Source organism: Salmo salar, chromosome ssa07 (genome assembly GCF_905237065.1).
Source record: "Salmo salar chromosome ssa07, Ssal_v3.1, whole genome shotgun sequence".
NCBI lineage: Eukaryota > Metazoa > Chordata > Actinopteri > Salmoniformes > Salmonidae > Salmo > Salmo salar.
The window spans coordinates 2,685,369-2,696,497 of record NC_059448.1 but is presented as its reverse complement, the minus strand read 5'-3'; the positions used below and the strand labels follow the sequence as shown (position 1 = coordinate 2,696,497).

The window sequence follows — 11,129 nt, the reverse complement described above, 5'->3', positions numbered from 1 at the left end:
GTATAGGTTCTGTCCATCTCCTCGCTCCTACCTGGGCTCGAACCAGGAACACATCGACAACAGCCACCCTCGAAGCAGCGTTACCCATGCAGAGCAAGGGGAACAACTACTCCAAGTCTCAGAGCGAGTGACGTTTGAAACGCTATTAGCGCGCACCCGCTAACTAGCTAGCCATTTCACATCGGTTATGCCAGCCTATTCTTGGGAGTTGACAGGCTTGAAGTCATAAACAGCGCAACGCATTGCGAAGAGCTGCTGGCAAAACGCACGAAAGTGCTGTTTGAAAGAATGCTTACGAGCCTGCTGGTGCCTACCACCGCTCAGTCAGACTGCTCTATCAAATCATAGACTTAATTATAACATAATAAACACACAGAAATACGAGTCTTTGGTCATTAATATGGTCGAAACCTTGAAACTATCATCTCGAAAACAAAACGTTTTTTTCTTTCAGTGAAATACGGAACCGTTCCGTATTTTATCTAACGGGTGGCATCCTTAAGTCTAAATATTCCTGTTACATGGCACAACCTTCAATGGTATGTCATAATTATGTAAAATTCCGGCAAATTAGTTCGCAACGAGCCAGGCAATGAACGCAAGAGCAGTGACACAATTTCATGTTAGCAGGCAATATTAACTAAATATGCAGGTTTAAAAATATTAACTTGCGTATTGATTTTAAAGAAAGGCGTTGATGTTTATGGTTAGGTACATTGGTGCAACGGCAGTGCTTTTTTCGCCAATGCGCTTGTTAAATCACCCGTTTGTCGTAGTAGGCTGTGATTCGATGAGAAATTAACAGGCACCGCATCGATTATATGCAACGCAGGACACGTTAGATAAACTAGTAATATCAACAACCATGTGTAGTTAACTAGTGATTATGTTAAGATTGATAGTTTTTCATTAGATACGTTTAATGCTAGCTAGCAACTTACCTTGGCTTCTTGCTGCCCTCGCGTAACAGGTAGTCAGCCTGCCACGCAGGCTCCTCGTGGAGTGCAATGTAAGGCAGGTGGTTAGAGCGTTGGACTAGTAACCAGAAGGTTGCAAAAACGAATCCCCGAATCCCCCCTGAACAAGGCAGTTAACCCCCGTTCCTAGGCCGTCATTGAAAATAAGAATGTGTTCTTAATCTGACTTGCCTAGTTAAATAAAGGGGTACATTTTTTTTTTTTTTTAAACGGCAAATCGGTGGCCAACAATACCGATTACCGATTGTTATGAAAACTTGAATCGGCCCTAATTAATCGGCCATTCCGATTAATCGGCCGACCTCTACTCTGAACACACAGGTCTCTCTGGCCATCCTGAACACACAGGTCTCTCTGGCCATCCTGAACACACTGAACACACAGGTCATACAGTTATAGATTTGGTATTTCTGATCTGTTATATTTACATTATTAGTCAGTTTATTTTATTTAGTAAGATTTTATGCACTTTGAGATTATCTTGTAATTACATTATTATAATAATAATTATTATTATTATTATTAGGTCTCCTGTCGGCTGCGTCCCAGGGGGGGTCAGAGCAAGACATCATCGTCACGGAAACCGTCTCCGTCCCCGCCTCCCCTCTGTCGGGTCACTACCAGGGGCTAGGCCACACCCCAAAGCCACACTCTTACTCCGCCCCCTCCGGTTTCATTTCGTCTGATTGGGACGAGGACAGCGAGGAGAAAGAATCGGAGACCAGTGCAGGGGTTTCGCACGCTGGTGGCGACACCCCCGCCACCGACATCAGTGAAATCGTTGAAATCACTGGTGACACTTCCGCCGACATCACTGCGAGTGGCGACTTCATTCGTGACGTCTCTGATGTTGACCTGATTGGCGACGCCCCCGGTGACATTGTCGGCGACATCACCGGCCATGCCCTCATTGACATCAGTAGCGAAGTCCCCGGTGAAATGAGCGGTGACTTTACTGGTGACATCGCCAGTAACATTACTTTTTGCACGTAGGAGGAGTGTTATTGGTCCAGAGTGTGTTCCTTCCTGTCTCGTGACTCCTCCCCTTCACCCTGACTGGCTGAGACAAGCTGGCGAGTGAGTTTCTAAAAGGGGGAGTTGGACACAATTCAGAAAAGAAGGGTTGAAAATCAGAACCAGTCAAGGAGAGAGAGTTTGGACACAGAGGAAGCCATGTTGGTGTTGTATTTTCCATGCCGTAACAATAGATTAATTATAAATAACTTTATAAATGATGTTTATAAAACACTAATGTCAAGTTTGACATAATATTATCATATAATTATGTTTCGTTACTATAATTACTATTGTTTTAATATTTTGTAATTAATCATTTTTTTGGATAACAATGGTATTTTATTGTTGACATTATTTTGTCGTTATCCGTTTCATTCATTTAATATATATTAATCCATACAACAATTCAATACCATATATATATATATACACACTGCAATAGAGTGAACTACAGCTAATCATTATTACAGACATGTTACTACAGACAATAACACAGCTTACTCACACCATAGCAGACCATGCTTCTATTCAGCATTAGGATGCCATTGACATGTCAGCTGATTTATTCAACGACCTTCTTCTGTTGCCTTGGTAATAAAACCACTACAAAATAACATGGTGTTAGCTTTGTCTGAATGGTGTTTTGCAACTTCCCCACGGTAGAATATCATGGTGTTAGCTTTGTCTGAATGGTGTTTACAACTTATTTGATCGATAAATCAATATATTCCCAAGCAACTGGGAGAGAGTGAGCGGTCAGTTATGTACAACAGCGAACCAATCAGTTGGTAAAGCGGCGCGGCGACATGAATCCAACAAGAGGAAAAGGTGCATCTTGGAGAAGGAAAACCAAGAGCAATGAACAGCTGAAGGAGATCCAGGAAAACATAGCTAAAATGCTCTCAATGCTCACCACAACAAACTGTTACAATCTGTTTTCGAAAAAAGTAGGGTTAGTTTATGTCAAACACGCACAAACAAGGAGTGAGCGTGAATGAACAAGACAACAAAATTAACCATTTGGAAACAAACTTGCAAACTTTAGAAAGATGAATTGGACCAGCAAGAAAACATAAATGAGACGAAACGACAAGATAATATAGTCCTTACCGGAAGATTAGGAAAAAGGCAACCTGGTCTCAGAGCATTTCGTATCGTTCTGTACGTAAATCAGAGACACTCCTTTTAGTATGATATGTTACGTTTGGTATGGTTACATAAGACATATGGTTACTTAAGGTGGAAAATTAAAGTTGGGTGGTGTGTGTATAACGCGAACGTCTAGCAACCCAAAGGTTGAGAGTTTGAATCTCGTCACGGACAACTTGAGCATTTTAGCTAATTAGCAACATTTCAACTACTTAGTACTTATTATCTACTTTGCATGTTAGATAACTGGGTTGGCGCCCCCCCCCTTGGGTTGTGCCGTGGCGGAGATCTTCGTGGGCTATACTCTCGGCCTTGTCTCAGGATGGTAAGTTGGTGGTTGAAGATATCCCTCTAGTGGTGTGGAGGTGTAGTGGTTTGGCAAAGTGGGTGGGGTTATATCCTGCCTGTTTGGCCCTGTCCGGGGTTATCATCGGATGGGGCCACAGTGTCTCCTGACCCCTCCTGTCTCAGCCTCCAGTATTTATGCTGCAGTAGTTTATGTGTCGGGGGGCTAGGGTCAGTCTGTCACATCTGGAGTATTTCTCTTGTCTTTTCCGGTGTCCTGTGTGAATTTAAATATGCTCTCTCTCTTTCTGTCTTTCTCTCGGAGGACCTGAGCCCTAGGACCATGCCTCAGGACTACCTGGCATGATGACTCCTTGCTGTCCCCAGTCAACCTGGCCGTGCTGCTGCTCCAGTTTCAACTGTTCTGCCTGCGGCTATGGAACCCTGACCTGTTCACCGGACGTGCTACCTGTCCCAGACCTGCTGTCCCAGACCTGTTCACCGGACGTGCTACCTGTCCCAGACCTGCTGTTTTCAACTCTCTAGAGACGGCAGGAGCGGTAGAAATACTCTCAAAGATCGGCTATGAAAAAGCCAACTGACATTTACTCCTGAGGTGCTGACCTGTTGCACCCTCGACAACTACTGTGATTATTATTATTTGACCCTGCTGGTCATTTTATGAACATTTCAACACCTTGGCCATGTTCTGTTATAATCTTCACCCCAGCACAGCCAGAAGAGGACTGGCCATCCCTCATAGCCTGGTTCCTCTCTAGGTTTCTTCCTAGGTTTTGGCCTTTCTAGGGAGTTTTTCCTAGCCACCATGCTTCTAAACCTGCATTGCTTGCTGTTTGGGGGGTTTTAGGCTGGGTTTCTGTACAGCACTTTGAGATATCAGCTGATGTAAGAAGGGCTATATAAATACATTTAATTTGATTTGATGGAGTAATACATCACGAGGCGATGGCTCCATCTGCTGGACGTGCCAGGTCACGACGGGCTCTCCGCCCATGACTAATTGGGGAGCTGGTGAGTAATCAAGGGCTGATTGCTCACCAGCGGTGCAAGGCCCATAAATCTGCCAGAAGGGCAGCACACCGGAAGAGTGGGGGGGGGGAAGAAAGGACTCCCCTGTTATTGTTGACGGTTGCAGAGGTAACAAGAAGGAGTTCAGTTTTGTGCCCGACAGGAAACAGCAAGACACGAAGCCCAGATGACGGTGTCCCAGAGAGGACATAGGGGAGATCTATCCTTTTCTTTTTGATCTATTATTTAAATAAACACCCTTGAAAAACTGAGCTAATCTTTCTCTGTCTGTTTCTGAAAAACGTCTTGACCAAACCCCCCTGGTCTGCCACAATAGATTTCTCTTCTGTATTATTGATTGTATGTTTTGTTTATTCCATGTGTAACTCTGTGTTGTTGTATGTTGTCGAACTGCTTTGCTTTATCTTGGCCAGGTCGCAGTTGTAAATGAGAACTTGTTCTCAACTTGCCTACCTGGTTAAATAAAGGACTTGTTCTCAACTAGCCTACCTGGTTAAATAAAGGACTTGTTCTCAACTGGCCTACCTGGTTAAATAAAGGACTTGTTCTCAACTAGCCTAACCTGGTTAAATAAAGGACTTGTTCTCTACTAGCCTACCTGGTTAAATAAAGGACTTGTTCTCAACTAGCCTACCTGGTTAAATAAAGGACTTGTTCTCAACTGGCCTACCTGGTTAAATAAAGGACTTGTTCTCAACTAGCCTACCTGGTTAAATAAAGGACTTGTTCTCAACTGGCCTACCTGGTTAAATAAAGGACTTGTTCTCAACTAGCCTACCTGGTTAAATAAAGGACTTGTTCTCAACTAGCCTACCTGGTTAAATAAAGGACTTGTTCTCAACTAGCCTAACCTGGTTAAATAAAGGACTTGTTCTCAACTGGCCTACCTGGTTAAATAGAGAACTTGTTCTCAACTAGCCTACCTGGTTAATTAAAGGACTTGTTCTCAACTAGCCTACCTGGTTAAATAAAGGACTTGTTCTCAACTAGCCTACCTGGTTAAATAAAGGACTTGTTCTCAACTAGCCTACCTGGTTAAATAAAGGTGAAATAAAAACAGACAGTCAGACAGACAACCACACACACAGACAGACAGACAACCACACACAGTCAGACAGACAACCACACACACAGACAGACAGACAACCACACACACAGACAGACAGACAACCACACACAGACAGACAGACAACCACACACACAGACAGACAGACAGACAACCACACACACAGTCAGACAGACAGACAGACAACCACACACACACAGACAGACAACCACACACACAGTCAGACAGACAACCACACACACAGACAGACAGACAACCACACACACAGACAGACAGACACAGACAGACAGACAGACAACCACACACACAGTCAGACAGACAGACAGACAACCACACACAGACAGACAGACAACCACACACACAGACAGACAGACAACCACACACACAGACAGACAGACAACCACAACAGACAGACAACCACACACACAGACCTCTCCTCAGAATCCTACAGTGAAGCCACGAGGGGCGAGAGAGAGAAAGGTCTGAAAACTCATCTGACTACAAGAAAAATAATGATGTGAAACCAGTTGCATTACAACATTTAATCATGCTTTTATTGGGATTTTAAAAAGAAAGCCTGTATGGAATGTCCAGATATACAGTAATATAACACAGGGGTGAACTCTTAACTTCCACTTATTAATCAACATGTCACCTATAGTCATGCACTGACAACGTTAAAATTTGGCTTAAAAAGAAGTTAGAAATTCTCCTCATATAAAGCACTTACAGTTCCATTCTGAAATACACGACCAGCTGATTAGTACATTTTAGTAGACGCTCTTATCCAGAGCGACTTACAGTAGTGAATGAATACATTTCATTTCATGCATTTTTTTTTTGTACTGGCCCCCCTGTGGGAATCGAACCCACAACCCTGGCGTTGCAAACACCATGCTCTACCAACTGAGCCACAGGGAAGCTACAGGTAGGTAGGTAGGTACACGGTTTTGAATTTTTTTGTGGCTGATGATCATTATCCTAATTCCTGGTGGGGGAATATGGCTATAACAGTCTCTCGCTCTCTCACAGTCTCGCTCTCTCTCACAGTCTCGCTCTCTCTCACAGTCTCGCTCTCTCTCACAGTCTCTCGCTCTCTAACACAGTTTCTCGCTCTCTAACACAGTTTCTCGCTCTCTCTCACAGTCTCTCGCTCTCTAACACAGTCTCTCGCTCTCTCTAACACAGTCTCTCGCTCTCTCATGCAGTCTCTCGCTCTCTCGCGCAGTCTCTCGCTCTCTCGCGCAGTCTCTCGCGCAGTCTCTCGCGCAGTCTCTCGCGCAGTCTCTCGCTCTCTCGTGCAGTCTCTCGCTCTCTCGCACAGTCTCTCGCTCTCTCGCACAGTCTCTCGCTCTCTCGCACAGTCTCTCGCTCTCTCGCACAGTCTCTCGCTCTCTAACACAGTCTCTCCCTCTCTAACACAGTCTCTCGCTCTCTCTCACAGTCTCTCGCTCTCTCTCACAGTCTCTCGCTCTCTAACACAGTCTCTCTCTCACTCTCTCGCTCTCTAACACAGTCTCTCGCTCTCTAACACAGTCTCTCGCTCTCTCTCACAGTCTCTCGCTATCTAACACAGTCTCTCGCTCTCTCTCACAGTCTCTCGCTCTCTCTCACAGTCTCTCGCTCTCTAACACAGTCTCTCGCTCTCTAACACAGTCTCTCGCTCTCTAACACAGTCTCTCGCTCTCTCTCACAGTCTCTCGCTCTCTCACAGTCTCTCGCTCTCTCCCACAGTCTCTCGCTCTCTCTCACTCTCTCGCTCTCTAACACAGTCTCTCGCTCTCTAACACAGTCTCTCGCTCTCTAACACAGTCTCGCTCTCTCTCACAGTCTCTCTCGCTCTCTCTCACAGTCTCTCTCTCTCTCTAATACACAGTGTACATCCATAGTCCTATTTGTAGGTGACAGGCACAAGTGTCAGGTTGTTTTTGGGGACCAGGCCTTGCCTCCCTCCTGCATCCCCCAGATACCACTCCTCATCTACTGCCTCCACCCGTTACCACCTCCCCCGCCTGGTAGAGAGAGGGGGGAGAGACGGAGAAGGATGGAGAGTGAGAGCGAGACAGAGGGGGAGAGAGAGAGAGAGAAAGAAAAAGAGGGAAAGAGGGGAGAGAGAGAGTTTATTTTCCCTTTTGTACTTCAACTATTTGCACATCATTACAAAACGGTATATTCTATTCTATTTTACAGGCTGACTACACCGTGCGCGAGCGTTGCAAAAATAAATGTAGAAATCTATGTTATTCAATTATTGCACCCACACTGCTCGCATGCGCCAACGAGCGTCTGTGTTGCCAAGGGCTAAAATAGAAGTCAGTTCTCCTCATTGGTTTATAGAAGCAGGTACCAACGTGCCATCTCCTCATTGGTTATACCCACGTGGGTGACTGAAAGACGAACGAGGTCAGTGGCGGTAATGCAGCTAATTTATGAAAGTTGCCAATCGCAATATAAAGTCAAGAGAAGAAAAGTCCTGGAAGGAGGAGAGACGACTAGAAATTATTCGGTTGACCGTTTTATGTGTGGATTAATTGTCGGAGTAGAGGACCTTGTGCATTTCAGGTAAAATAACAACTCAATGTTAATATCCCAGGACAAATTAGCTAGCAACAGAAAGCTAGCTAAAAAGGACAAATTAGCTAGCAAGTGCAAGCTAGCTAGCTAAATTGCGATAAATGTTTAATGCTTTTCGACCTGTCCCCAAATTAATATAATTGGTTCAGAATTTGTTTTGATATTTCAACCTGTGTGTCGTGATCGTGTTTGGTGTAGGGGGACAAAATACATTTATGAACGATGGCGCACACGCGCGCAGCCGGTTTGGGTTCCGTATTAGCCCTTGGCAACACAGACGCTCGTTGGCGCAATAATTGAATAACATAGATTTCTAAATTTATTTTGCAACGCTCGGGAGCGGTGTAGTCAGCCTGTAACGGAAAAACCCTGTGACACACACAGAGCTGAGCAGGCCTACCTTTAGTCAGAGTTCATCTTCACTCTGCACTGAAATCAAACACGCCCTTGGCCACAGGCTGGTCCCTCATTGGCTGGGCTGCAGAGAGGAGCATTTAATATGGTTAAACTCTGAACAAAATGTGCGTTAGCCCAGGGTAAAGTCTCCCTTAGGTACAGATCTAGGATCAGTTTCCCCTCCCCCCAATCCTAACAACCATTAGTGGGGTGGCAAGGGTAGCCTAGTGGTTAGAGCGTTGGACTAGTAACCGAAAGGTTGAAAGTTCAAATCCCCGAGCTGACAAGGTACAAATCTGTCGTTCTGCCTCAGAACAAGGCAGTTAGCCCAAAAGCAGTGTCTACGGGCAAACTTCACCTGCTCCGAGTGGCTCACCTGTATTACAGGTGTGTGGGTAAGTAGTGGGGAACATTCCCTCCGGTCCGTCCAGTGTTCCTCTGGTCCGGTCTGCGTCGACACGCTGTGTTACTCTGATCAGCGCCCCCTGCTGGAACGACAGATCCTCTGCAGTCAGACCTGGGAAGCGACACACACAGCGACACACATTCAGCTGACTAAGGAGTGTGTGCTGCACACATACAAACATTCCAGTCATAGCTCAGAACCTCTGACAAGAGAGAAGATCTGTTTCCCATCCAACAATTCACTTCTCATGTTAGATCCTGTCTATATGGTCAACAGACTCACAGTAGAAAAAGTAGGACTTTTTACATCTTTACTGAGGACAAACATACTGACTATGACTGTAATATGTGGTTGTCCACCTAGCTATCTGAATATACTAACTACTGTAATATGTGGTTGTCCACCTAGCTATCTGAATATACTAACTACTGTAATATGTGGTTGTCCTAGCTATCTGAATATACTAACTACTGTAATATGTGGTTGTCACCTAGCTATCTGAATATACTAACTACTGTAATATGTGGTTGTTCCACCTAGCTATCTGAATATACTAACTACTGTAATATGTGGTTGTCCCACCTAGCTATCTGAATATACTAACTACTGTAATATGTGGTTGTCCCACCTAGCTATCTGAATATACTAACTACTGTAATATGTGGTTGTCCTAGCTATCTGAATATACTAACTACTGTAATATGTGGTTGTCCTAGCTATCTGAATATACTAACTACTGTAATATGTGGTTGTCCACCTAGCTATCTGAATATACTAACTACTGTAATATGTGGTTGTCCACCTAGCTATCTGAATATACTAACTACTGTAATATGTGGTTGTCCACCTAGCTATCTGAATATACTAACTACTGTAATATGTGGTTGTCCTAGCTATCTGAATATACTAACTACTGTAATATGTGGTTGTCCTAGCTATCTGAATATACTAACTACTGTAATATGTGGTTGTCCACCTAGCTATCTGAATATACTAACTACTGTAATATGTGGTTGTCCACCTAGCTATCTGAATATACTAACTACTGTAATATGTGGTTGTCCACCTAGCTATCTGAATATACTAACTACTGTAATATGTGGTTGTCCACCTAGCTATCTGAATATACTAACTACTGTAATATGTGGTTGTCCACCTAGCTATCTGAATATACTAACTACTGTAATATGTGGTTGTCCCACCTAGCTATCTGAATATACTAACTACTGTAATATGTGGTTGTCCTAGCTATCTGAATATACAAACTACTGTAATATGTGGTTGTTCCACCTAGCTATCTGAATATACTAACTACTGTAATATGTGGTTGTCCTAGCTATCTGAATATACTAACTACTGTAATATGTGGTTGTCCACCTAGCTATCTGAATATACTAACTACTGTAATATGTATTTGTCCACCTAGCTATCTGAATATACTAACTACTGTAATATGTGGTTGTCCCTAGCTATCTGAATATACTAACTACTGTAATATGTGGTTGTCCACCTAGCTATCTGAATATACTAACTAATGTAATATGTGGTTGTCCCACCTAGCTATCTGAATATACTAACTACTGTAATATGTGGTTGTCCTAGCTATCTGAATATACTAACTACTGTAACATGTGGTTGTCCACCTAGCTATCTGAATATACTAACTACTGTAATATGTGGTTGTCCTAGCTATCTGAATATACTAACTACTGTAATATGTGGTTGTCCCACCAAGCTATCTGAATATAATAACTACTGTGATATGTGGTTGTCCACCTAGCTATCTGAATATACTAACTACTGTAATATGTGGTTGTCCTAGCTATCTGAATATACAAACTACTGTAATATGTGGTTGTCCTAGCTATCTGAATATACTAACTACTGTAATATGTGGTTGTCCACCTAGCTATCTGAATATACTAACTACTGTAATATGTGGTTGTCCACCTAGCTATCTGAATATACTAACTACTGTAATATGTGGTTGTCCTAGCTATCTGAATATACTAACTACTGTAATATGTGGTTGTTCCACCTAGCTATCTGAATATACTAACTACTGTAATATGTGGTTGTCCTAGCTATCTGAATATACTAACTACTGTAATATGTGGTTGTCCACCTAGCTATCTGAATATACTAACTACTGTAATATGTATTTGTCCACCTAGCTATCTGAATATACTAACTACTGTAATATGTGGTT

At 43.4% G+C, this 11,129-nt stretch overlaps 2 protein-coding genes across 4 annotated transcripts in view; one reads left to right on the top strand and one right to left on the bottom strand.

Annotated features, from left to right (window-relative positions):
• Positions 1–2,608, top strand: part of LOC106608418 (transmembrane protein 184C) — a 19,515-nt gene extending 16,907 nt beyond the window's left edge. For all 3 annotated transcript variants that reach the window (XM_045721405.1, XM_045721406.1, XM_045721407.1), the window contains one exon: positions 1,504–2,608. In XM_045721405.1, the coding sequence (XP_045577361.1) occupies positions 1,504–1,970 (467 nt within the window). In that variant the 3' untranslated portion in view covers positions 1,971–2,608. The remainder of the gene's footprint in view (positions 1–1,503) is intronic.
• A 4,643-nt stretch (positions 2,609–7,251) lies between these two features.
• Positions 7,252–11,129, bottom strand: part of LOC106608419 (SH3 domain-containing protein 19) — a 44,039-nt gene continuing 40,161 nt past the window's right edge. Inside the window, exons 12-14 of the mRNA XM_045721404.1 lie at positions 8,891–9,031; positions 8,519–8,596; positions 7,252–7,556 (exon numbers count right to left, since the gene is read on the bottom strand). Coding sequence (XP_045577360.1) covers positions 8,538–8,596; positions 8,891–9,031 — 200 coding nt within the window. The 3' untranslated portion in view covers positions 7,252–7,556; positions 8,519–8,537. The remainder of the gene's footprint in view (positions 7,557–8,518; positions 8,597–8,890; positions 9,032–11,129) is intronic.